We start from the raw sequence: 27090 nt of genomic DNA on the forward strand, positions 1-27090 counted from the left end.
TATAAGCTTTAAAATGAATACTGCTCATACTGTGGCATCTGCAGTTTCTTCACTCTGTATGGGGGAAAAAAAGGATGACATGATTCCGGTTCTTTATATTCCACCTATCCTTTGAATTGAAGTGCAGGAGTGTTCCTCTCTCACCTCTGACACTGAGGACGGTGGAGCACTCGGCCCGTCTGAGGGCGCTCTCCGCGGAGACAGTGTACTCCCCCGTGTCTTTGGGGCCTACGCGGAGAATCAACATGGAGCAAACTCCGCAGGTGTTGGAGATGAAATAGTTGGTGTTGGTGTTGAGGCTGATGTGGTTGCGATACCACGTGATGCGAGGTCTGGGGTTTCCCTTCACCGCGCAGCTCATGTTGCACCCGTAGCCTCTGGGCGCAGTGTGAAGCTTCAAAGGTACGCTGAAGGTCGGAGCGCATCGCAAATCACAGTCCTTCCTGGTCGCTACGCTCGCCGCGCATTTTTCTACGAGGAACGAGAAAAACGGTAAGATTACATTTCCTCGCCGGAGAAGCGACAATTCCGCGACATTTCTAGTTTACCTGTCGCACAGATTGGACTTCCGACGTGCAGATACAGCGCCCATGTCATTTTGGCATACTGGGAAGGACTCGCTCACACTTGCATGATGTTGCAGACCGTGAACTTGTTGTGAATGTTTTTTTTTTCCGCCAGGTCCGTCCGGCGTCCACTAGTTGAGTCCAGTTGCGGTGTATGTGGGAGGAGGTCGTCATCTTCTCATCGCAGGAAGGCCTCAGCACAGATCATGCGTGTGCGTTCACCCCCTCCCTCCACCGTCCAGGCTCCAGGGCCGTCTCATAACCATCATTTTTTTTGACCATCCCATTTTTACCGGACATTGATGGGGCAAAAAATTGGCATCATTCTTCATTTTAAAATTGACCCTGACCTCTGTGCTGAATGTCTCCTGTCCTGCGAGGTTTTTCACCAAAATGGAGTAGATGCCCGAATCGGTGCGTTCGGACGAGGGGATCAGCAGCTGGGATGAGCCGTCAGAGTTACTGATTGTGACCCGTTTGGCCACTGGCACGTTGTCCTTCACCCACATGACATGTGCCCGAGGGGAGGCCTGTAAAAAAGGATATTTATAGTCTTGTCTTGATTATCACACAGATGGCGCGGCTGTGTCCAGTCGCCGTCGCGGCAGCTCCGCGGAGATTGTGCGCTCTTTTAGTTTTTGTGTTTATTTTTAATATTTTCTTTGCCACAAACACATCGGCACTAACAACATACGACCGCAGCACACTTTTGGACATAAACTTTTGCGCAAAACAAGGGTTTTTGTCCACTTTTTCCATCGATCCAGCGTGGCCGGCAGAGATCGTACGAGCGAACCAACAACAACAGTGGAGCCGCTACTACGGAGACGAAAACATCGAGGAACGGAGCGAATTCGGAACAGACTGAGAGTTCAAGCCCACCGTCCACCTTTGCCCAGCATCCTTCTTGCTAACGTCCAGTCTCTGGAAAATAAGATGGATGATTTTAGGGCAAGGATCAGATTCCAACGGGACATGCGGGATTGTAACATCTTTTGTCTGACGGAAACTTGGCTGACCCGCTGGTGCGGATCGAGTCATATGCCCAACCGAGTCCTTCTCTGTTTTCCGTGCAGACAGAACGGAAGAGTCTGGTAAATCTAAGGGTGGAGGGTCTGCTTCATGACAAACAACATGTGGTGCGACCCCAAGAACATTAAGACTCTTTCGTTCCTGCTCGCGAACCTGGAACATCTGACGATCTCATGCCGTCCATTCTACCTTCCCGGAGTTCAGCTCGGTCATCACCACAGCCGTCTACATTCCACCACAAGCGGACACCGGCGTAGCACTATCGGACCTACATGATGTGTTATGTCGGCATCAGAACAAGTATCCCAGCGGCTGTGGTGGTGGCTGGGGACTTTAACAAGGCAAACCTAAAAAGTCATGCCGAACTTTCACCAGCACATTACGTGTGCTACCAGAGGAAAGAACGTTGGACCACTGCTATCGCCATTCAAGAGAGGCTACAAGGCTGTCTCTCTCCCTCCGTTAGGAAATCAGACCATGCCGCCATTTTTCTGCTTCCGGAGTATAAACAAAGGATCGCGGGAAGCGGTAGTGACGAGGAACGTAATGCGGTGGTCTGACCAATCAGAGGCTGAGCTACAGGACGCTCTGAGTATCGTCGACTGGGACATGATCCAATCCAGTTCCAGTGACGTCAGCGAGTTCTTGAAGTAGCAATGAGCCTCATAGCAACGCTTAACGGACACCATCGTCCCCACGGTAAAGTTAGGGACTTTCCTAACCAAAAGCCGTGGGTTGATAGATCCATCCGTGAAGCTGTGAACGCCCGTACTGCTGCCTATAACTCCGGTCTTGTATCCGGCAACATGGACGAGTACAAGGCAGCGGTCTATGGACTGAGGAGGGCGGTGAAGGACGCCAAAAGGAGGTACCGAGACAGAGTGGAATCACAGATGGAGCAGCGCGACACCAGGCGCCTATGGCAGGGGCTACGGACTATCACAAACTACCAGAGCAGACCCGCGCAATGGTGAGTGCCGGCGCATCCCTAGCGGACGACCTGAACTCATTTTATGCACGGTTTGAGGCTAGCAACAACAGCGCTAGCTCCGCTAACAACAACACCGTTAAGCGTAGCCGAGGTGAGTTCTACCGCTGGGGATGAACACACACTCTCTGTGACCGAGCACAGTGTGAGGAGGGCTCTGTTGAGGGTGAACACCAGGAAAGCTGCAGGTCCAGATGGCATATCTGGGCGAGTACTGAAGACCTGTGCTAACCAGCTAGCTCCAGTGTTCACCACAATATTCAACCTCTCCTGGCTGAGTCCGTGGTCCCCGCCTGCTTCAAGAGATCCACTATTGTCCCTGTGCCCAAGAATGCTTCTCCAGCATGTATGAATGACTACCGACCGGTGGCCCTCACCTCGGTGGTCATGAAATGCTTTGAGAGGCTGATAAAGGACTACATCTGCGCCTTCCTCCCTTCCTCCATGGACCCGCTGCAGTTTGCTTATCGCCCAAACAGATCCACAGATGATGCTGTCTCCCAGGTACTGCACACAACACTCTCTCATCTGGACAGCCAGAAGGGGGGCTATGTGAGACTGCTGTTCTTTGATTATAGTTCAACTTTCAACACCATAGTCCCTCCAGACTGGCCGGCAAGCTGATTGAGCTGGGACTGAACACCCCTGTGTGCTTGGATCCTGGACTTCCTGACCGCCAGGGCACAGGTGGTCAGGGTGGGCACACACACCTCCAAATCCTCACCCTGAACACAGGATCCCCCCAGGGTTGCGTCCTCAGCCCCCTACTGTACTCCCTGTACACACATGACTGTGTGGCCAGGTTCAGCTCCAACACCATCATCAAGTTTGCGGATGACATAGTGGTGGTGGGCCTGATCTCCGACAACGACGAGAAGGCCTACCTGGAGGAAGTTGCTGATCTGTCACTCTGGTGCCAGGACAACAGCCTCATCATGAATGTCACCAAAACTAAGGAGCTGATTGTGGACTTTAGGAGGGTACAACAACAGAGGACGTACTCACCACTGGGGATTAACGGGACTACTGTGGAGAGGGTGAGCGGTATAAATACCTGGGAGTCCACATCACCGAGGATCTGACATGGTCAACAAACACAGACACTCTGGTGAGAAAGGCAAGGCAGCGCCTCTACCACCTCAGGCAGCTGAGGAAATTTAAAGTTTCCCAGAGGATCCTTCAGTCCTTCTACTCTGGAGCTGTAGAGAGCGTCCTGACAGGAAGCATCACAGCCTGGTTTGGCAACTGCTCCGCTCAGGACAGGAAGGCTCTGCAGAGAGTAGTGCTCGGCTGAGCGCACTATTGAACTACACTCCCACCCTGCAGGACTTGTACACCAGGAGGTGCAGAACCAGAGCCGCAGGATCATGAAGGATCCTCACCACCCCAACAACAGACTGTTTCAGCTGCTGCAGTCAGGCAGGCGCCCGTAGTCACGCTGCAAGAACAGAGAGACTGAGACGGAGTTTCTTTCCTCAGGCCATCAGGATTGTGAACTCCGACCTCACCAGGACCCCCACATAGACCCACACAACTGCCCCTCTTAGGCACACACACACACACACACACACACACACTTACTGTAAATATTGTGTTGTTTTTTATTTGTAAATAGTGTGTACTTGTTGCCCTTGCACATTCCTGCTGAGCATTGCCACTTTCATTTCACTGCACACCCTGTGTGTGTATGTGACAAATAAAACATCTTGAATCTTGAATCTTGAATTTCAGGCCCGAATGTTGCCGATAATTAAAGCGCGGTTTGAATCTCACCTCAAAGTTCACTGTGATCCGAACAGAGTTCCCTTCCCTCACCACCATGAAGCTCTTCATCTTGTGCTTCGTGAACTTTGGCCTCACTAGAATAATGAGCAAAAGCAATGACAGCAAGTGCTTTTCTGATTTTTTTTTACATAGTGTGTGTGTGTGTGTGTGGGGGGGGGGGGGTATTGATTTCAAAGATTAAGAGATGAAGGGGCAGTGATTCAGTACCTTGAAAATATTTCAGTTAACATACAACACTAAACACATCATGAAGAGAAGCATTAGGAAATTACACATATTTAAAGCGTTATGGTTTACTGAAAAGAAATAGAATGTTTCAAAAATGTCAATGCATAGCACGACTAACCAGCAGCATGTTACTTTGTTTTCTTCCCTTCTTTCGACCTATTGACATACCAGGGGGGGGCATTGTAAGGACATAGTTGGCCAGCTCCTCGGGGGCGCCCTCTCCTCCGTCATTCGCCCCAATTACTCTCACCCAGTACACGTTCATGGACTTGAGGCCTTTCGCACTATAGGAAGTCGTGATAATGAGCGTGGTGTTGCAGCGGGACCATTCGATGCAGTCTGCCGGTCGGATCTCAACAAAGTATCCCATCGCTTCATCCTGTATCTGTGGTTTATCCTCCGGTTTGGTCCAGGTCAGGACCAAGTGGGTGTAGGAAGTATCGGTCACCTTCAGGTTTGTGACTCTACCAGGAGGCTCTGAGGTACATTCAAAGTCGCGCAATTACAAATATCACAGGAAGACAAATGATTGGAATTCATATACATTCGATTATTTTACGAATACATTTGCAACACTTACTCTTTGGGTCCCGTGCGAAAACAAACTCTGAGGGGCTGCTGAATTCACCAAATCCCGAGAGGTTTACTGCAGCGACTCTGAATTCATATTCCATTCTTGCCACGACATCTTTCACTACATATTTCTTCTCTGGAAGTAATTTCAGAGGAACAACAAAAACATCAGTGGTTGTGGTCTTCCAACGCCATCAGGTTGAAGCAGAGTGAAATCAAAATGACAGACCTTTTATGAGTTTGTCCATGGCATTCACAACGGTCCACAGATTACTCCCCCTCTTGCGTTTCTCTAAAATATAGCCCAGGATACGGCAACCTCCCGTCTTACTCGGAGAAGCCCAGGAAATGTTGACGCAGTCGTCGTAGGCGCTGACAACCTTTGGAGGTGCTGGAGGGCCAGGGAAAGCTGAAATATGCAGAAGCAAAAAACTGTAAAGGATGTAGTCGGAAAGACTGAATTAGCATTTGTAGTTTGAGAAGACTTGACTTAGTTCAGTAGAAATGAAGTATGAACAATAATCATTGAGATACTTTACAATATGGCCATTTTACACATTAAGAAAACTGCTCATACATCTGTGCAGTGTTTTGTGCTCATATACACTCCAAAGGTAAATCCCTTGCTTTCAGGAAAATGCAGTATGCATGTACACTGTATTATTCTTATTCTAGTTGTTTATTATCAGTAAGGTGCTGAAATGATCAGTCAGGTAAAAGTAAATTATTGATAAAATAATATTTTAGGGTTTGTGGCTGCCGATCAGAAAGAAAAAACATCCATTTTGACTTGAATATAACTGTAAATAACCCCATGAAAGGTTTATTGTTTTGTGTTGATTGCCTGCTTTTGTATCTGCTTTATTGGTTTTGATGTATGCCTTTTTATATTGTATTGTTTGAATAATGTTATAGATGTTTGAATTTACTTCCTCTTAGAGTTAACTCTGTCTTTTATTTTTGAAATATTAACAGGAAGCGCACCTTTATTTTATTTTAAAAATACAAACAAGACGGTACGGCTACAGATGTTACGGACAGATGCGCATTTTATTTAAAGTTTAATAGTTTTAATGGACCCGTATGAGGCTAACGCTCTTACGGTGTTGACAAGGTGGTGATTATTTAAGAGATTATTTTGGTTCATGTTTATTCACAGAAAGAACGAAAATAAAGAAGTTTCACCAGCAGTAAGTTGCACGCCAATATACGGGGATCCGTTACAATAACTAATAATTATAATTATTTACCATCTCACATCAGAAATGGAAAGACAGACATACTTTACTTTGTGTTTCATTCCTCATACGTTCTACGATAATGTGATGTAATGTGATGTGTAAGAGAGAACACACCAGTGGCAAACATTAGAGTCTCAGAAGTAATGGAGCACAGCCGGCGGCGGTAATGACGCCAATCAACTGATGCTCAAAGAGACACATTTTGACAAGTCACAGTGGGAGAACCACAGGTGTGAATAATCAGATTGATGACGGACGGATGAGGAAACATTCGCAGCTCGGCAGTCCCAGCAGTGACGCCACCTTTTCCAATTGGATTCGCTGATGTTCGACCACATGAGAGATATCTTCACCGGACATCTGACTTTATATATTTTTGGGATTTTGCACACGCCTCGACAGTTGACGTAAGCCACACCTGCCTGTTGGGTACCAACGTGGAACCGCATCTACACTCCGGGCTAACCGGGCATTAGAACCACCCAGAACGTCGGAAATACTTTGACTTTACTGAGCAGAAGATGAAACGTTTCCTCACAGGTTAATGTAGGTAACTGTCTTTGAGGAATCCAGAAAGGTCTGGTGGGAAGAACCGTCTAACGCCAAAGTTAGCTGAGCTAGCTTAGGCTATTTGATGTTCGCTCTGTAGCTAATCTAACTAACTAACGCTATGATACCTTAATTAATTAGCTTTGTGCTAAAATATAATATAGCTTGTACACCAAGGATAAAAACGGACTAATTTCACCATATTCTTGGCTTTCTTTGTTCATGTATTCGTATGAGTTTCATGTGTAGTAATAGCGACACACGTTATCGTGCATTATGCTACTACAGTGAGCTAGCTTACATTTTTAGATGAGGAATTGTTGATATGTGGTAACATTAGTATGATAGTGTTTAGTTCATATAGTTAAACACTACTACACCTGCTAAGGAATTTAACATATTGGGTTGATGGTAACTGCTTATTATCATCATACGCAGTTATGCTAGCCACATAATTAGTGTTTACTGGAAGTAACTTTCTAAAGAAAGATATGTAAAGTGACCTTATAGACTTTATACATGGTTCCTAGAAACTGGGAATTTGCAGTGTGGATAAATGATCCCTTAAATTCACTTGTGACAAAAAATGTGCTTCCTATTCCAATAATATCACGAAAAGAAATGAGGTAAAGAAGTTTTTCCCACCAGATTCCTATAAGGGAAATAATAAGTTTGAGAAGGCTCTTGTATATTCTAATTGCTTTACCGTGTGACTCTTCACTGTCTTCAGTTTGATATTGTGGGGGAATTGTGTATGTAAGAAGAGAAGAATAGGGGTTGGATGACTTTTTGTCACTTGGCAATGAAAGTGTTGAGGTCCACACAAAAGTGATAAAGATGAAGTGAAAGCTCAGTGGGTGCCTTTTATCCTCTATTATCATGGGTTTGTAGATTAGTCGGAGGATCAAACTGATCAAAAGCACCAGTTTGGCTCACCTAGCGTGCAGGCTTGCATTTCATCGGTCTCCATCCCTTCACTTGTACCCTCGGCGGTAACCGCCCGGATACGGTAACAATATTTCCGGCCATGGTCCACGTCTGTATCGCGGTAGCTGGGCACACCTGGGATTTCCCCTATTTTCTTCCAAGTGTTTCGTCCCACCCGTTGTCGCTCAATCATGTAGTTGATCACCGGTGAGCCGCCATCGTCCTTCGGCGGCCTCCACCTAAATTCAATACACATAGCTGAGCTCTCTGCTACCTCTGCAGGACCCAGGGGGGACGTGGGTTTGTCTGAAACATCAACAAAAGTGTCGGTTCAAACTTGAAAGTCAGAGCATTTTCCTTGAGATATAATACCGGTAAAATCGGACAGTTGTGACGCTGGCAGTTCTGGCAGATGCAGCAGAGGTTTCAACACAATAACTTCTTCTGTCAAGCGCTGCATTGTATTATAAGAAACACACATCTTTAACCTGTCACATTATCACCAACTGGGATTTCTCTTCAAAAACGAGCTGCGAGTTAGAAAATAAGTGCCTAAATCTGTCCAGGCACAGATGGGCTCGGTGAATTGTGCCCCTCTTTTTAAATGCTCGGGAAAAGACTGGCCTGCTTTTTACAATTAGGCTATGTGGATGAGCTATGAAGCGTTTAACGACACTGCTGTTGCCTGTTCGGAAGAGCACTTCTTACGACACAACTTGCTGCACAACTCATCCCTCTGGGCATCTGTTTAATTAGATCGGTATTGAAGGAGTTGGATGTTGAGTTATTTCCTTTTAAATGACTGACAATTGATTGACCTTTTTATTTACTGAGTTATATAGAGCATACGAAGAAGAAAAAAATCAGTTTCGTGATGAGATAACTGCTTGTATTGAATTTCTGAAATGTCCTCCATTCACTCACCAAGCACAATTAACTGTGAGATGGCCTCAATGACGCCGTGTTCGTTCTTGAGCTTTATCTTGATCTCTCCCGTGTCCTTTCTCTGGCACCTGCTCAGGAGCAAGCGGCTGTGACTCGCAAACGTCTCTATCGTTGTGTTGTTGTCGTCGAGGAGCTCTTCCTCCTCTCTGAACCACTTTATCTTTATGGGTTCGCTGCCAACAAAATGCAGTTTGAAGATGACGTTGTGCCCCACTTTCACCGTCACAGGCTCGGTGAAAGCACGGAGGTCTTCGTGGTCAAACCTGGGGGGATCTACACAAACGAGCCAGTTAGTTATCCGGTGGCTGTTAATGTATATTTGTGTTGGTTGTCCAGTTGTACTGGATGAAATCAAATCATTCGAGATATCATGACAGCTCCTCAAACCTTTCACGTTGATCGTTGCCTCTGTTTTACGACCATCGGCCTCAAAGCGGTATTTCCCGGAGTGCTCTTCCTCGCACTTGATTATGACTAATTTATGGATCGCTCCGTCTTTAGTCACACTGAAATTGTCATCTGGGGATATCTGATAGGAAAAAGAGGCAGACCGATTATGATAATAATCAATTCAAGCAACAATTTAATTAATTATTCAAATCAGAAACATTGCACGGCCAAAAGGGCTTTCGGTCCCAAATATGGCCAAAGTAAAGAAACATCTGCCAAATATTTGAGATATGTATTTCATATCCGATAAAACCTGTTGTAATTTCCAGTTATCTCCATCAGGAAAATGCTAAAGCATTTGTTTGGGGGCATATATGCCTTTTTTTCTAAGTATACAGAAAAGAGATGGACAGGAAATGTGAGGAAAGAAAGGGTGGGGGGGGAATTATATCCAACGCAAGTTTACCTGGTTAGTTACACAGTCAACTCGAGTGTGTTCACCCATTAAAACTAAACAACCAGAACCCAGACCGCCTGATAAGAAGGGCCTCGCTGTTCGTAAATTGATCTCCCAATCTGTAAGCGCTGTGCTGCCTGTACTATACAAGATCAGTTTGTAACCATGGCAATTAATGAAGGCATGACCGTTGGTGCAGACATGCCCCCCTGCATCAGAAAGTGAAAAGGAGTTAAACAAGAGGCGTGTTGACAGTGTGCTCTGCTTATTTCATCCTTGAAATATCGCTCTCTCTTTGAAATACGGTCTTGAGTATTAATTTAAAACCTAAAATGAAATCTCGTCCTTGACAGACACCTATGTAGTACGCAAGAAAAGGGCGAGTTTGACCTTCACGACTCACCTTTTTCCCGTCTCTGAACCAGGCTCCCTCACAGTCTTCACTGCTGAGCTTACATGTGAACTCGGCTGTCTCATTGATGATGGCACTGACATCAGACAAACCACAGATGAAATGAACTCCTGGATCTAACACACACACACACACACACACATGCACACGCACAAGACGGTGAACAGTTGGGCGCTGGGATTTTTTAAACTTGCAGACCTGTTTTACAATGATTTAATCTTTATTGTTTTGACGGAAAATCAACTCCCTGAAGAAAAAACAATAAATCTATCAGGAACAATCATGTCATATACAAATGAAGATGCCTAAAAATGTGGCCTTGCAGTGTGTGCTCTTGGGGGCGGCTCCCTGCTGTGCCAATGTAGCAGCCGATACAGCTATACCTTATAAGTAATGATTATATTTTTGAAGCTTTTAGTTTGTCTGCAGTTCCGAGCTCTTCAGTTACAATAAAATACAACAATGTCATGAGTACATACAGATGCTATGTATATAAATTGAGGCATACTATGAATACTAATACTATCTTTAATACTGTTTCCATGAGAAGTGATGTAACCAGCAGGTGTGTGGACTTTTGATTACTGGACTTTCTCTGACTCAGTGGTGCCACCTTTTAGGTTCCTTACCAATCAGCACATCTTCGATCAGTGGTCCTTGTCTTTTCCGCCTTGAATGTGAGGCTCTGCCAGCCGCCTCTTCAGTCTCGTCATACTCACTGTAGTCTTCACCACATGTACTTTCACCTTAAAAAAAACAACTATTTAATCCTGAACTTCTCAAACACCGTCATTTGTTTAAAATGTAGACAATTATAAGTGAGGGTCTGAAAAGGTGCCGATGTGATTCTACCAATTATGAGTTTAAAGGTATGTAAGGGTTACTTAAGCTAAAATTAAATCATTAAAACACACTACTCGTACATATTAGAAAACAAAAAGAAAACCAAGGCTATTTCTGCCTTTACACAACACAAGTATATACGTTTATGAGCCTCGCCTTATTCTTATAAAAGAACAATATCAACTGATTCGAGGAGCAAAAGATCACTTTAAAAAAAGTTCTGTCCATTTACCCAGAATACACTTCCATGTGGTAGAGCACCACTTGTGGCCTCTTACCAGTAACAGCTTTCTGTAGCTTCTTGCTTTTCTTTGAACAGCTCGGATGCTTGTGCCGGCCAGTCGAGTCCTCACTCTCATCACTTTCACTTGCTTCTTCGTCACTTGCTGCTTCATTTGGGTCTTGCCCTAGAAGCAGAGCAACCATGAGTTATCGCCCAAGAACCCTGTGCCAGCTGTTTTTGTATCATTATGCTACTTCACAACTTCATTATTAGAACAAAGCACAATTCCTCCACCAGTGGGGTGGATTGCAATAACTTTTAAACTGCCAAATTAACGAGAAAATAGCCCTGTTTGCAGTGTTCCAGATGCTCCCTCAGTCTTGTACACTTAGTTAATTGCCTTTGTTTGAGTCTAGAAAAGTGGCCAAAAATAAAAGCCGTAAATGCAAATACATATATCTCCTTAGACGTGACTACAGAGGCATCGCAGACAATTAACGCTCTGTAATCTGTCCAGTGATTTATGTAGAGGAAAAACAGACGATAGAAAACAAAGAAAAAAACACCTTATTGTTGTGGTGTTAGATTACCCAGAAATAGACAAACTGCATCAGCACTATGATTAACCATGAGGCGGCCGCTTGTTTCTTACCAGAAATAAGTAGTTTCTGTTGAGCCTTCTTTTTGTGCCTCGGGCGTCTGACAGTCGCAGTGGAGTCTTTATTTCCATCAGAATCAACGTCCCTTTTTCTTGCGGCTAAGGTTTGATTCTGGTTGAACTCTACATCAGCTCTGCAGCTGGACTCTGCACAGAAAACAACACACAATCAGAGGAATAAAGAATGACAAACATTATTAGGGACGTTAACTGAGAAATGGATCATTGCCATGCATATGGATATCGAGCAGCACATTTCCCCAATGTTATCTTACCAGTTTGTGCATCTTCTGTCTCTTGACCATGTTGTCTGTATCTTGTATTATTGGGAGATCCAAGAATGTCTTCATCGTCTTCAGAATATTCTTCTTCATCATTATCTGTGGAATGTCCATTATAGTAGAATAGTTGAGTGGATCAGGTTTGTTGTGTGGAAACTCTCGTGACTACATCACTTTAGCTCGTATGCTTACACTACCTGGTCGGCCATTTTAATTTACAGCTGTAATTTCAAAGTTATTCATTACAACTTGAAAGGCATCACATCGAAACCAGAAGATGGATGTAGCACTTTTTTTTTTTTTTACTTTGCTGAACAGAAAATCAGGCCCAAAACAAGGAGATGTTGACTGCCGATACAACAACATTTTAAGAGTAATATGTAATATAAGAAAATTAGCAGCAAATCTGCATGCTTTGATCATAAACAACATGTTAATCACCACTGACTACTCACTGCAGTGCTGACGGTGTAAATTGTTCGGCATTGATCGACTTTACCTGTTACCTTGTCAAAATCCATTTGACCAGATCGGATGCGTTTCTTTTTCTTAGGGACGCCTAGAAGTTGCGCTCCTGCTTGTGTTACACACCCTGAATCGTCTAGTTTAGTTCCTGTGCCTTTTCTTCTTGCATTCTTGTTCTTGGCTTTCTCTTCGCCCCCCGTTTGCTCAGACAGGGCATTTGTTTCTGCTCCGTTGTTTCTACCTGGTCCAGTAGCCGCCTTTCTTTCACCATCTCTTCCACTTGTGGTTGATGACTTCCCTTCTTTCACCTGTCCATCTCTTCCACTTGTGGTTGATGACTTCCCTTCTTTCACCTGTCCATCTCTTCCACTTGTGGTTGATGACTTCCCTTCTTCCACCTGTCCATCTCTTCCACTTGTGGTTGATGACTTCCCTTCTTTCACCTGTCCATCTCTTCCACTTGTGGTTGATGACTTCCCTTCTTTCACCTGTCCATCTCTTCCACTTGTGGTTGATGACTTCCCTTCTTCCACCTGTCCGTCTCTTTGTTTTGCGTTTGTGGTTGATGACTTCCCTTCTTCCACGTGTCCGTCTCTGTGTTTTGTCTTCGTGGTTGATGACTTCCCTTCTTCCACATGTCCGTCTCTGTGTTTTGTCTTCGTGGTTGATGACTTCCCTTCTTCCACATGTCCGTCTCTTTGTTTTGTCTTCGTGGTTGATGACTTCCCTTCTTCCACGTGTCCGTCTCTTTGTTTTGTCTTCGTGGTTGATGACTTCCCTTCATCCACGTGTCCGTCTCTGTGTTTTGTCTTCGTGGTTGACGACTTCCCTTCTTCCACGTGTCCGTCTCTGTGTTTTGTCTTTGTGGTTGATGACTTCCCTTCTTCCACATGTCCGTCTCTGTGTTTTGCCTTCACTGCTGCTAAAATCTTCTCCATCGCCTCTCGGTTTTTAATTTGTTGCTCTTTGGCCGCCTTCTCAAGGTCGATCGTCGCTCCACTCGCCAAGGTACTTTTACGACTTCTCTTCAGGCCGGCAGATGCGGGGTCACTCTCAGCTTCGAGGATAGGACATACAACACAAGTGACCCGTAAATCACGGTATATTTGTGGGAAATCATAACTCATACTTATGTACTTATGGCAGCAATTAGGATGACTTCAGCACACGCTGAAAAATTGGTTGTTGGTGCATTACACCGTTAGGTGTTTACCTTGAACAACCAGCCAAGCGCTGCAGGACGTATCGCCAGCTACAGCCGTATAGATGCCGTTGTCCAGCAGGTTGCAGTCTTTGACCAGCAGTCGGTGGATCAGTTTGTGTTCAGACACGGTTATGCTGTATTTCTCTCCATCTGCCAAGGCGCTGCCCTTGCCCATCCACGTGATCGCGGGTAGTGGGTGAGTCAGGACGCACGCGAAGAGGGCATCCTCTCTTTCTTCGGCTTTGAGCTCCTGAATTTTGATCACAAATTCCACACTGGAAACTGTAGAAGCCACGCAAAGAAGTCTGTGAGTATTCGTTCGGTAACACAAAGCTACTGCAATGAATAGAGTGTGTGTGTGTGTGTGGAGGGGGGGGGGTCAGATTAATTAGTATCAATAAACTCCTTCTCAAAACACACCTGTTTACACTGGCATTTGTTTAATTTTTATATTCTATGGCCTGCTTGTTATCTTCTCTGTTTATTTATTTTTATTGCACCATCTTTTACAGTGTATCGTACTTTGCTCTTTTCCCTGTCAAAATGTTTTGGCCCCTGTTATTGACAAATTCTTTTAATTGACTACGGGACTGCACTTTGTGACAATGTGTGCAATATAAATAAACTTAACTTACTTAAACACTGAAATCAAATGTCACCTTTACAGTAAATCTGAAGCTAGAGTATATTGTGACATCATTTAAGTGAGGACATAATTTACTTTACAGGACTTTCTTCCTTTTAAATGTTTGTATATTGTTAACAAAAATACCCTGCTGTCTCACAAACTGTCTTTAAAACGGTAATATCAGTTATCATGAAATGATCTTTTTAAAGAATCTTCTAAAATGCCCTCGTGACAGATTAAAAAAGAATAATAATTCAATCAAAAACACGTCCCTGCACCTACTTTTAAATTCAGATGAGAGAAGGGTGGCCTCTTCTTCCGTCAGACTCAGCCCTGTGAAGAGGAGGTTAACCTCTTCATCCACCCGATCGAGCCCCGTGTATCTTTGCATCCGGCCCTTAATATTAGAATTTGTCGTCCTCGCGACGCCGTGATCCTCCGTTCCATCTTCATCATATGACATCACACCATCCTACCAAGTACACAGAGGATACTTATAATACCGTCATTTTGTATCATCACTACCAGGTAAAGTCCATTCATGAAATAAAATTGGTATTTTTAAATTCAGCCATCACATACACGCAGTGGTCGCCAACCCGTCGATCACGATCGACCGGTCGATCTCGGAGACGTTCCCTGTCGATCTCCAAAATAAAATGAAAATAAATTCAAAAACACATTGTTCCTTGTTTTAGAACATTTTCTGAAGTGTCTTCTGAAATGTTTTCTTTCTGACTGGAAGATTGACGTCAGAAAAGATCTCCGCCTGATTCATGAACGCCTGAAAACGGGTTCGCTTACACAGCCGTGTTCTCAGCTGTGCACCCAGAAAGAGGGAACGTACCACGACAGGTGGGGCGCAGGGGGAAATGCAGAAAGACCTTTATTGATAACTTCACATATTACACAAGCTCAAAGTACACAGACATAAAACTAAGTCATCAATAAATATATGTTGAAATGCCTGTACCTTCGTGTACATGTTAACGTTAAGGCATTAACAGGTTACGCCTGCGCGTGCGCGACAGCCGAGATTCTTGGCGACTTGCCAAGTCTTACCTCCGTGAGTTGGGCTTTTCTGCTGTTTGTCTTCAAAACAAAAGCTCAACATTGAGCTTTTTTCTTGTCCATAGAGCAATCTGGTTTACTTGAAAGTGATTGCAATTGCATTTATACTATTATTTGAAAAGGGACAGATGCAGGAGTCACAAATGGTGATTCTCATATTTATTATGATGAAAATTCTTTAAATCTGAGGATGTCTGTAGAGCTGATGTGAACGTAATAACCAACGGTCTGAGTTCAGAACCAATCCCAGATGAGAAAACTTTCATGAATACCAATTTTGCCCCGAAAAACTCGTCAGTGGAGTTGAGAAAATCACCAAATCAAAGACCAGGAGCTGGATTACTGACAGACAGCTGACAGACGGCCTCAGACTGGCTGTCTGTGATTATGAACTAACTACAAGCTCACAGGCAGAGTTCAGTCACAGCCATCACTCTGACTGGAGTCACATGACTTGATGGCATTATGATGAGAGCTGAACTTACATGAGTTGCACTGACTGATCATGTTGTCAGTGTTGTGCTGTAATTGGATTGGATTCAATTTATTGTCATTGCTAGAGTCCAGGTACAGAAGCAACGAAATGTAAATAAATACAACATTTATATTGGTAGTTCATCCAGCTGTTCATTGCAAATGTGTTTTTTCTTGTTCATATTGTGTGCGGTTAACAAATATTTTACTTGTTATATTACACTTAAATTCTGTGTACCTGGTCACATCAATTTGAACGCTGGACCAAAATGACAATTAGGCCAAATAAAAAGTCATAAGTCCAGTCTGGACCGTCGTTTTCTCTCAACGCCGCAATCGGTAGATCTTGTCGTCATGAAGGCGGAGGTCAGGGATCTTGGGCTCAAAAAGGTTGGTGACCACTGACATACAGTATAATAAATATAACCTACGTACAATCTAGCAGAAAAAACGGGCATTTTGTTTTCTTTATCGTATTCGATGACACCTTTGAATAATTCAGTAACATTACAAATATCATTCAAATAAAGTATAACATGTATTTGATAACCACTGATCCCTGTGTGTATTGTTGTCAGGACGCAGTGCCATGGCACTTTTTTTTCTTCACTGTGGGAAGTGTTGAGGGCAATTTACAATGCGTACTTTTCACACCTAGTATTCTGAGTATGACACACTGACGCATTGGTGAGGGGTAACATTCAATAAAAATTCCCATATCATGTGCAACCAGTATCTTCCCCGGCTGAAGGTCCAATTCACAAAGGTATTGCACTAATAATATTACAGTGCAAACGTGCCCGTAACGTTTTGAGTGCTTTCTTTTCTTTCTTTCTTTCTGATTTGGCTTTTTTTCCTGTAGATGGAGAGGGAAGAAATAATTGATTTGAGAAATAAGCGTGTGATATATTCATTCTTCATGTATTTTCAAAATAAAATTGGACTTTTTTCTTGTTGTTGCATGAGGCTCATTTGCATAGAAAGGAGAAAATCGGTGCCAAATACATGCAAATCACATCATTCTAATGCAAATAGCACGAGGACGCCGAGATGCCATTTGCTTGGCAGCACAGTTCGGGGGCACGTTTCAACCTTTTGCGTGAGCCTTGAGAATTATACAGTGTTGTCTCTTGTGACTTTGTGTTATATTACAAAAAAAAGTACTCGACAGCTGAAGAGATAGTGAGCATCTCATTAACCTCAATTTCCAACTCTTATGAAGCACAGACATCTTTTTTTTTAAACTTATAAATACTTACTCATGATATCAATGAGAGATAGATAGATATATAGCGAATTTAGCTTTGGATGAATGCATCTTCTTTATAGCTGGCCGTTTTCATACCTTACACTTATTTTGCGCCCTCTCCTTCTTCTTCTCATCCAGCCTCTTGAGGATCGAATGCAAGTCCGCAACCCCGAACTCGGTACAGATGCGCTCGTAGTCTTTCATCTCGGCATTCAGCAACTTGTCCCAGAATCGTTCATCACTTTCCCCTCTTTCTTTTTCCTGTCCTTTACTAAAGATGTCAAGCAGATGTTAGAAAAATATTTTTGGGGCCACATAACACTGAATTATGAAATTCTCACACTTGCAAAAAAAAATATCCGGTTGGATATTTTAATATCACCATGTATGTTTCCTTACCTTCTCCGCAGCAGCTTTCTGAAGTCTGAGGGATTGTTTGAGGCTGAAAGCAGCACATTCACATGAGGTTTGTTATTCTTTTATAGCTATAATGTTGAAGTCCGATAACTGCACTGTTTAAAAAAAAAAAATCTAAAACACACTAAAAACTTTCCTTTAAATGAGAAGAAGTGTTGAAGGGAATTACAATGCCAGTCAGAGACTTACGACTCCCTGACATCAAACAGTCCGTATTGCTTCGACTCTTACCATCATCCACATTTAAAGTTGTTGTGCAGACAGCTTTTCCATATTCGTTGACAGCATAGCATTTGTATGTGTCCGATTCCGCACCGGACACTTTGAGAATCTAGAAAAAACAATGATATTTTATAGATAGTACATTATTGAATTCATGCATTTCTTTACAATTTTACTGTTAACACTGTTTTGCTTTGTTTTTAAAAATGCAACATGTGCAGCAACTCCTCAAAGGTGTGTGTGTGTGTGTGTAGTTTGTTGATATGAAATTGTGAACAACGTTCATGGCTTTTGAAATGCAACAAAGCTCGTCAGAAAGCGATCATATGCTGGCTCTGATGAATTTGGCATGCAGTTCACAAACCAGTCATAATTTAGTTTGAATGAAATCTCAACTCCTTTTGAAAGAGGGAAATAACGAATGACAAACAAATAGCTTTCTTTTTAAAGTTTTCTTTTTTTAAAGTGCTGTGTAGTCGTGGATTAAATAAATGCTGACGTTAAAGAGTTTTTCATGTGGATTTTGAAAAATACATAATTGAAAAAATATAAATGTACAAAGTGTTGAGGACATGATTTTGTTTGCTGTGTTGTTATCTCATAGGGGATATTTTTTTAAATGGGGACATTCACTTAGCTGTATCGTTATACACTTTCAAAATAAACTTTGGCTCGTGATCCTACGAGAAGCATAATTGTGATATATTTTTGCTATATCTCCAAACCCTTACTGAAATCACCAATCACTCACCTTTAATATATGCTCTCCTGTTGATTCATCATATTTATTCAGAAATGTATCCTTGTCTGTCGTCGGCCCTTTAGCTCTTCTCCATGACACTTCTGGTTTCGGATACCCGGTCACCACGACCTTGAAAATGGCGTCTTTCCCTAAAGGACATGTGGGAATGCTGCATTTTTATTTTCACATCACGACTGTCAGTCATAATCAGAAAATATTGCGATTAAAAAAACAACCAATCAACTTTTCTTTGATCAGTCATTTGTTGTCCCACATCTCTTTTCAGTCGCAATACAATGGCATGAATATATCAGTTTTAGTGCTGGTCATAATGAAACCCACCTTCCTTGATAGTTTGCGGGATCAGTTTCCTCTGAAAATCGGGGGCGCTTTTCCCTTCTGGTATGCTTACTCCATACTGCGTGATCATTACTCCAGGAGTCTTTGATGTTATCCGCATGACCGCTACACAAAGCCAGCAAAAATAATAATGAAAAGAAACAGTTCATTATGAGCATAGTATATTTCAACCTGACATTTAAGACCAAACACAAGTGGATTTGGAATATAATCCACATATATATTCAAGTAGGCCGAAACAGATACATTTCCTTGCTACCAGTAGATGTCAGGAACGTCACATGTATTCCCGGTGAAGCTGTGTTGGAAATAAAATTGCTTTTTTCTTCTTCAGATGCTCACTAAAAGATGGACATATAGTAGTTGTGACTTCAGCCATTGAGCCCTGACACGTTTTTGACGTCAGCTACAACTAATTGTGCCAGCTCATTGCTCAATGGGGGACGATACATCTCAAATATATGCAGTTTGATTTATATGTAGATTCTTGTCAACTTGATAGCTTTATATTAACTGTGGATATCTCTCATCACAACATGCATGCTGAACAATATGCACATCGTGATATAACAAAGTACCTCATGTATAGATATATACATACTGTCTGCAAATAACCATTATTTTCATGATGTATTAATATGGAAATGATATTCTCTAGTCATCATTTCTTCAATAAAATGTCCAAACAGTCCAAAATCCACTTACAATAATATAAAACAGACACAAGGAGTGAATTATTACAAGTATGGCATGTTTATAGCAATTAATAATACAAATGTACTTTTTTAAAAGTAGTCTCAAATAATGTACTCTTGACTACATTTTTCAGCTCTTTGATGCACAGTCGACACACTGTGCCCACAGAGTTCGATGAGATCACGACAAATTAGTTCACTCGTGCGTGACACCCACGTTGTGATCCTCTGCCCACCTGCATTGCAGCTGAACATTTTCATATCAGGCTTTGGAGGCGCCAAGATAGAGGGTCACATGGGAGTCAATGAAGAACAACATTAATCCAGGGATTAAAGGTTATTATGACAAGGACTGAAATAGGTGAAACGCCACCTCGTCAAACAAGGGCGACTAATTTGACAAGGCATTAAAAACGATATTTAATGTAATCCACACAAAAGGCAGGGATGGCCAGAAGCACACACAGTCGTCAATAATACCTAATGCATTATTCATTATTAATTCCACTATTCATAATAATGTGAATAGCTCAGTATTGTATTCAAACAGTAAAACAGTTATATGTTTTTCCACCACAAGACAAACTCTCTATTTTCACCTGGCTTGCTGCCAGACACCTCATTAAACCGCTGGATGTATTGATGGACGAGTGAGAAACCTGGGTGAAAAGAAAGGACAGTAGTTAAAGGTACATGAGTGCTATGCTATGCTATGCTATGCTATGCTATGGCTGTCCAACAGGAGCTGTTTCTTAGTAGCTGCCTCTGTGAAATTATAGGTTATGTCCTGCGGGCATTTTCCGTAAATTTCCGGAAATGTTGATGATTATCCAACCAGACGAAGCATTTATTTACCTTTTTACTTCTCGGCGGAGTGATTGAAAGGAAGATGGATAGAGAGAGAGAGAGAGAGAGAGAGAGAGCGAGAGTTTTTGAGAGAGAGAGACAGAAGTAATTGAGTGAGAGACCGAAATAAACAACAGGCGGAGAGGCTGGAAGTGACCCAGACAGTCATGATGTGGAAAAGGAAAGCTCATGGAGGCCTGAATAAACTGAAGCACTGAGAGGGTCACTGTGAAGGGCAGCAGGCGGGCGACCTCAAACCAGAGATGTTTTCGTCTCATCACTGAAGCCAGACTCCAACTTCCAGAATTCTCATGCATTTCATAAGTTGACGGAGATCCTGTACAACATGTGATTGGGGTGAACGTTTTTTTTGAAACATTTCTTTGCGTTTTACAGACGCTATGTAAACGTTAACTGTAAAGTTTCAATGATTTGCTTTTGAAACCTGCAAAAAGCACTTTATAAATAGATATAGCAGAATTGTTTATAACACATTTACTTTTGATCACCTTTTTCTAGTTGATGTGGTTAACTTGTTGGCAAACAGCTTTTTGTTTTTGCATATAGCATAAATGTTATCATTGATTTGGTATGTGTGTGTGTGTGTGTGTGGGGGGGGTATCATAGTGTCGACCTGTTGCATGTTAGCTCTGTTTTTGGTCTCCTCCACTATGTTAACCAGCTGGTCTCTAACTGTCTTTCGCATTATTCGCATCCATTCACGTCCCGTGCGTGGACTTTGCATGGAATCTACTAATTCACAACGCTGTTGTTGTGAACGCAGCACAACAGCTGCCAATATTTCACACTATGAATGTACCAAAAACATTGGTGGCCGGACAGCTAATCAATTAGCGGATCTATGAAGCTCCTTCAAATTGTGATGTTGGTGAACACTGTGTAGGTTCATTACTACTACCTTATTATCACAGTTTGTACATTGTCATTTGATACATGATTTTACAAATATCGATTATCACTGCTTTAAGCAACTGTTTAGTCGGGTTCCCATGTTGGTGTCAGAGACAAGAATAAACGATAGAGTAACTATTCTTTTTCACATTAAATGAAGAATAGCTTTTTAATACCTGCATATGAATATAAACTTAACAAAGATGCTGGTAGTAGACATTCATGGTATTAACAATATATGTAGTGTTGAAGCCTGAGCAATACTCACTGTGATGGTACATCACCTTCATGTTTCAAACGGTTTAAAGCCACAGTGTTGATGTTCTTATCTTCTAGGAATACAACGGTGCTTTTGTACTCTTTTTGATTGTTTTTTTACTCCAGCTATGTTTTGGCAGGATTAGTCGCAGCTCATTTTCCTGATAAATTAACTTGAACACAGTTTAGTGTTTATGAGACGCTAATTTAATTGGTTTACTTCATTACAGATCATCACTGCCAAATACTGTCATAGTCAATGTTGTCTTTTTTCCTTTTTTAAAATTATTCATACTATATGATTCATTAATATGTTACTGAAGATTGTTTGTTTTTGCATAAAGGTGCATGCATTATTTTAACTAAATTCAATTTAAAATTTCAATCGACAAATTAGTTATTCAGTCAAGAGACACATTTAATCATTCTCATTTAGTTGAAGTTTATCGATGTTTCTTGTATTCTTCTTCCTATTCCTTATTCATTTATTTTACTTTGTTTGTTTCAACGTTTTTGTTTCGTTATTTTCTGTTGAGTAGTTGAGTTAGTCAAATGAATACTTCATTTCTAAACACCTGGATAATTACATTTGTGTACATAAAATAATAGTTCCTTGTACACCTTAAGGAAAACTCCATAGAAACTCGAAGATGTAATTGTTTATTATACATCTTTTTAGGTTTACCCAATTCTTCCAAAATTGGGGGTCATCCAATATAGAATCTTCTGTTAAGTTCTGTTTGTTAAACTAATGGTGGTTTATGATAAAGGCTGAGCACTAATACTTTACACTAATGTATGGGTTTATGAGCATCGTTACCGGAATAGTAATTAAATCTGCTACCAGCAACAACGCTACATTGGCAATAGATGGACTCCAGACTACATCACTATTGCTCAAGTCAGTAAGATGGGACAGGAATAAGCAGAAGAAAGAGGGATGTGTACAAGAAGGCTGCATTGCAATACTGTACATCGTTTGTTGGTAGCGGAATCTGTGTTCTTCCCTCTTTTCCACATTTTGGCAAGCGTTAGCTGTCAAAAGGGTGACCTGCAAATAGAATATAAACACAAACATTAGCACCAATGATAACCATGGACATCACTAGATATACATACATGCACACTAGTGTTCCACTGTTATTCTGATTAGGACAATATTTCAAATTTGATATAGTTCAAGCAAGCAGTATATTCTGTTTTTATATTTTGATGAGTTATTACCTTCAGCAGCTAATAATACGTCTTTAAAACTTCTAATTATAAGATTTGTTTTAATCCGTGAACATTTAATTAGTTTTTTCCATATCATTGAAAGTGTTTTTTGTTTGTTTTAGGAAAACAATATATCGTTGACTAAGTCAAAGTATAACATTTAGAATTTTGGGGGTTTTACACTGACTGGTGGTTGAAATTCTTTGTGGGATGGCTGGAGCCTTGTAGACAATCTGCAATAACAAAGGGATCTGTATCTGCCAATGTTAATCAATAATTGACAAATGTTATCGCCGGCAAAAAAACATTAATGGTTCTCCAACAGTTATAATTGCTCCATTTTTTTCTTTTGTGCTGATATGCGATCGGATCCAAACTGAGTTGTATGATCCGTTGCATCACTACTGCAAACCGCCCCTGTTGTTCTACGTCTACTCTAGTTTCATACACGGTAATCCACCTGAATATCATGAAGAAATGAGGGCTGGCCCGTGGTCAGGATGCACCCTTTGGTCACACACAAAAAGGAGAGGAGAGTGGTTTACCTGTCTGCAGCGTTGTCCTCACTCCCACTGAGACTGGTTTATAGATGGTATATACTCGCTGCCGTCTGGGTTTTACTGGGTACTAAATCCTTTGGGAAGACACGTTTGATTTAGCGACCTGCAAGCTTGTGCCTAGACAGTGACTGTCAAAGAGAGGCTTCTTCTGTTGAGGCAGATGGATGCTCAAAGCTGCTGGGTTATTATTAAGGGGGAACAGAGTGGGTGGTGGTGGTGTGGGCACTGCATGAGGTAAGGAGGGATGAATAGCCTGAGGGAGAGGGAAGGGCTACTAATGACAAGTTAGTGGTGACGTTTACATCTTACTGCACTCATTAATGATGACGGTGTGCTCACCTTTCACAGAACAGGTGCTAACAAGAAAACAATTGCAGAGTTCTTTTGGTTTGTCTGGTTCCACAGGCACCATACACATGTGACCAACAGGGGGTCAGGGCTTTCAGATCCGGTTGAGTTGAGTGTTAATCGGTGAAAGTAAAAGGCAAGTGACTTCAAAAGATAATTTAGAGTTGATGGAAACATGCAGCATTGAGAGCTGCTTAAACTATGGTAATTTATTGGCTGGTGGGGAGCAGGTAATGCGGCACAATACGGGCCTTGCTATTAATCCGGACTGCGAAGCTAATGAAAGAATGTGGCAGACTCTTTCAAGTCATACTCTCCATGGAATTTAAAGAGAGTTTGTCTTTGAAACCAACACGTGTTTGATCCTGAATTGCTCCCTCCACTTGCTCTTGGAGATCACACATCGTGAACAAGGTACTTATCCTCTTGTCTGCTGTGTACTTCTTATCTTACATAATCAAGGTCATGGCATTTATGTGGCAGAAGCTCTTCTTGTCATGGCTTTGAGGCAGTGGTTTTGGAAAGGGAAGGTCAAATTAAGAATAAGGCATTAGTGGTCTCAAGGTCAAGTATCAGAGTATCTCTTACAGTCATCACATAACTGATTATACTTTAGATGCATTCTTCCTTTTTTTTAAAGTGTAATGCACACCACTTTTAATACACAAGAACATGTTGACATAAAACAGAGGGCAACACAGCAGGTGATAAACATCAACGGTTGACTTTCGCGCAATTTGTTTTTGCAGTTGCTGATCTAATTTCCTTGTGAGGCAATTCATTCTTATTATGTTCTCTCCATGAAAACCTGTTTGTTTTTCTTCATTCCATTAGCAGCCTAGCAACGCGGTTCAGTCCGTCAGGGCATTGGCGTTGGTGCATTGTACTGAACAAACTACGGATCGCCACTAATTGTGATACTGGCGCTAAATACTACTGACTGTAGCCTACGTTATGATGCCTGAATTTTCCTTTAGCACCGCGAATAGATAGTTTCCACTCCTTTTATCTGCTCTACTAGATTATTGGTCACTAATGTTAGCATGTTAAAGGGTACCTGTAGTGAAAGCGAATATGTAGCCAGATCAAAAGATAATGTGTTTCTAAAGGTTATTCATGCACTGACGGTCCAGTATTCAATAACAATACGTAGTTTAGGCTGTTCAAAGTCCTCAACTCCGACATGCGACATTGCACTGGAGCTTGAATATGTCGCGGGTGGTGTGACGTCAAATCGTTGAGAGATCGACAGCCAGCCACAGCGGATGTGTTCAGATACCAATATAAACAACGTCGAGCGCTCGCAAACAAATGCTGAGAGATTGATAATATGGACGATGAAAGATTGTCTGATTCAGCAACTGGATACTTGTTTGAACCTTTAAAAGCAGACTATCCCCATTTAGTTAATTGTGACAGCGATAGCGATGATTCTGATGAAGTTGATGCCGAAGGACCCGCGTCAGATGCTTCACCGTGCGGACTGGCGCACGCAGTCGGCGGCGGACGGTGCAGTGTTTGAAAAAAAACAGACATAGAGTGCATTTGTTGTAAAGAACACAAACTTATGTCCGATGATATAGTGTCATTAGACCTCATCTGCTTCACACAAAAGAGTGAGCTTGATAGCTACATCGCGCATAAGCCAGCGCTGGAGATGTCTTTCATTGATGCAATGTTCGGCCGACATGTTCGGGGGCCTGCACCCGAGGGAGAACTGTCAAATCGGTAAGTTTGCCAGTTGTTTCATGTAGGCTAATTTGCGATCACCAGAGTTGGTGTGATTATTACTAATATTCTGAATATATGGATCGAAGTGATCTTCACATACCACGGAGTTTCTGCTGAATGTAAATGTTTTAAAGTATGCCCGGTTCCTAAATTGTGCAGCCACTTCACCTTATTTTCCTCTGTACTAGGTTTGGGCACGCAAAGAACTTTTAGTCTTGTGACTCCGTTTATTATTGAGACAACCGATGCACTGCGCCATCTTGGCGTGAACTCGGATTGGCTGAATTTTCCTCAACGTCATAGTTAGCTTTGACATGAGTAAATAACTAGCAAAATGGCTGCGCCCTGGGCGTTCAGGACTCGGAATGTTGACAAAGAAATGTAAATCCTCGGGCTATGCGTGACTTGTTGACAATAGCGGCGGGGTAAATATGATTTATTTGATGCGCCGAATGGATGTAGCACGTTGTTGTTTTGCACTACAGGTACCCTTTAATGTGTGAAACATAAGCATATAACGCTATTCTAAGACTAAGCATGCCGCCATGCTAACACGACACCTAGCACAAACCTGCTAGCATACTAATATTAGCATTCAGCTCAAAGCAAAGCCCAGCAGCTGACGCTGATGTCTGATAATGTCTAACTTGCGTCTGAGATTTCCTAAAATGGCGATTGAACAGAGGATGAACCCTTTTTGATGTTGCTACCAGCACAGGCTTACCTCTGATGTCCACATTCAAACTATTTAGCTTTCTGTCATTTTAAATCAAATGGGATTCTAAACATACTTCACCACTCACAAAAGTACATCTAAAAACTATGTAACAGGTCCGTCCGTTCCTTCCAGTGCTATGGCACACCATCTAAAGTGCTTGTGGATTGAATAATACATGAACATATAGACTTGTGACACTTCAGACTGGTCTTTCACCAGGAAATAGAATCTACTCACACAAAGTCCGAATGGTGCTCGTGTCGTGGCATGCTTGTCCTTCCACATGCTGTACTTCTAATGCATCTGAATAGGCTCTTGAGTAGACCGGAGCCCACATAAACCAGCCGGATTAAATAATTAAACTCCCTCAGCCAACCCTCCTTATATTGATGAAATGTCATGCTGCATTGCTTTCATTCCAGCCATGAGGAACCACAGAAAGCCGCCGCCTATGTGCTAACTTGACAGCCTTGCCTGCCTCTTTGTAGTGTAGATTGATCTTCTGAGGGAAACCTCACAAGTACATCAGATGAGGTCTTGTCACTCATTCTTCAACGAGGAGGGAAGGTATTCTTAATTGGGCCTCACTCGGTGCATTCGCACAAAATCCTAGCCTCTAAATAAATAAATCGTATCCCAACAAGCTATCGGGCATTCAGAGCAATTGGCGAAAGATCATGTTTTGCAGTAATCAGAGTAAGCAATTGACTCTTTGCTAAGCCACACCCCTTGCTGCTACGACATCAACCTGTCAGTTACCATATGTCAAATATTTTGGGGTAGCCTGCCACAACGGCTTAATTTGTTACAATCATATGGCTCAGAAGACTATTCTATATCATTGTCTTTCATACTTTTAATTTATGGGTTTAATTTC

The 27090-nt window shown here is 42.2% G+C and overlaps 1 protein-coding gene across 1 annotated transcript; it reads right to left on the minus strand.

Annotated features, from left to right (window-relative positions):
- Positions 1-49: 49 nt before the first annotated feature.
- On the minus strand, positions 50-17393 carry LOC130200108 (immunoglobulin-like and fibronectin type III domain-containing protein 1). Its single transcript, XM_056424085.1, has 18 exons — positions 17286-17393; positions 14678-14867; positions 13777-14049; positions 12598-13620; positions 11812-11964; positions 11215-11343; positions 10723-10839; positions 10085-10209; positions 9222-9363; positions 8814-9107; positions 7899-8195; positions 5402-5581; positions 5180-5308; positions 4768-5076; positions 4360-4445; positions 911-1096; positions 145-394; positions 50-54 (listed from the first exon to the last, which is right to left on the minus strand). Exons 1-18 carry the CDS (start codon positions 17391-17393, stop codon positions 50-52), a joined length of 3996 nt encoding a protein of 1331 aa, XP_056280060.1.
- Positions 17394-27090: the final 9697 nt, after the last annotated feature.

This window comes from Pseudoliparis swirei, chromosome 9 (assembly GCF_029220125.1).
Source record: "Pseudoliparis swirei isolate HS2019 ecotype Mariana Trench chromosome 9, NWPU_hadal_v1, whole genome shotgun sequence".
In the NCBI taxonomy this organism is placed as follows: Eukaryota; Metazoa; Chordata; class Actinopteri; order Perciformes; family Liparidae; genus Pseudoliparis; species Pseudoliparis swirei.

Coding starts and splice junctions, on each gene's coding strand:
- LOC130200108 (XM_056424085.1), bottom strand. CDS start 17,393: ATGAAAGACTACGAGCGCATCTGTACCGAGTTCGGGGTTGCGGACTTG. Junction 1,097..4,359: donor GGATCACAGTGAACTTTGAG/GTGAGATTCAAA, acceptor CCTTTTTTACAG/GCCTCCCCTCGGGCACATGT. Junction 395..910: donor CATTCAGCACAGAGGTCAGG/GTCAATTTTAAA, acceptor GTACCTTTGAAG/CTTCACACTGCGCCCAGAGG.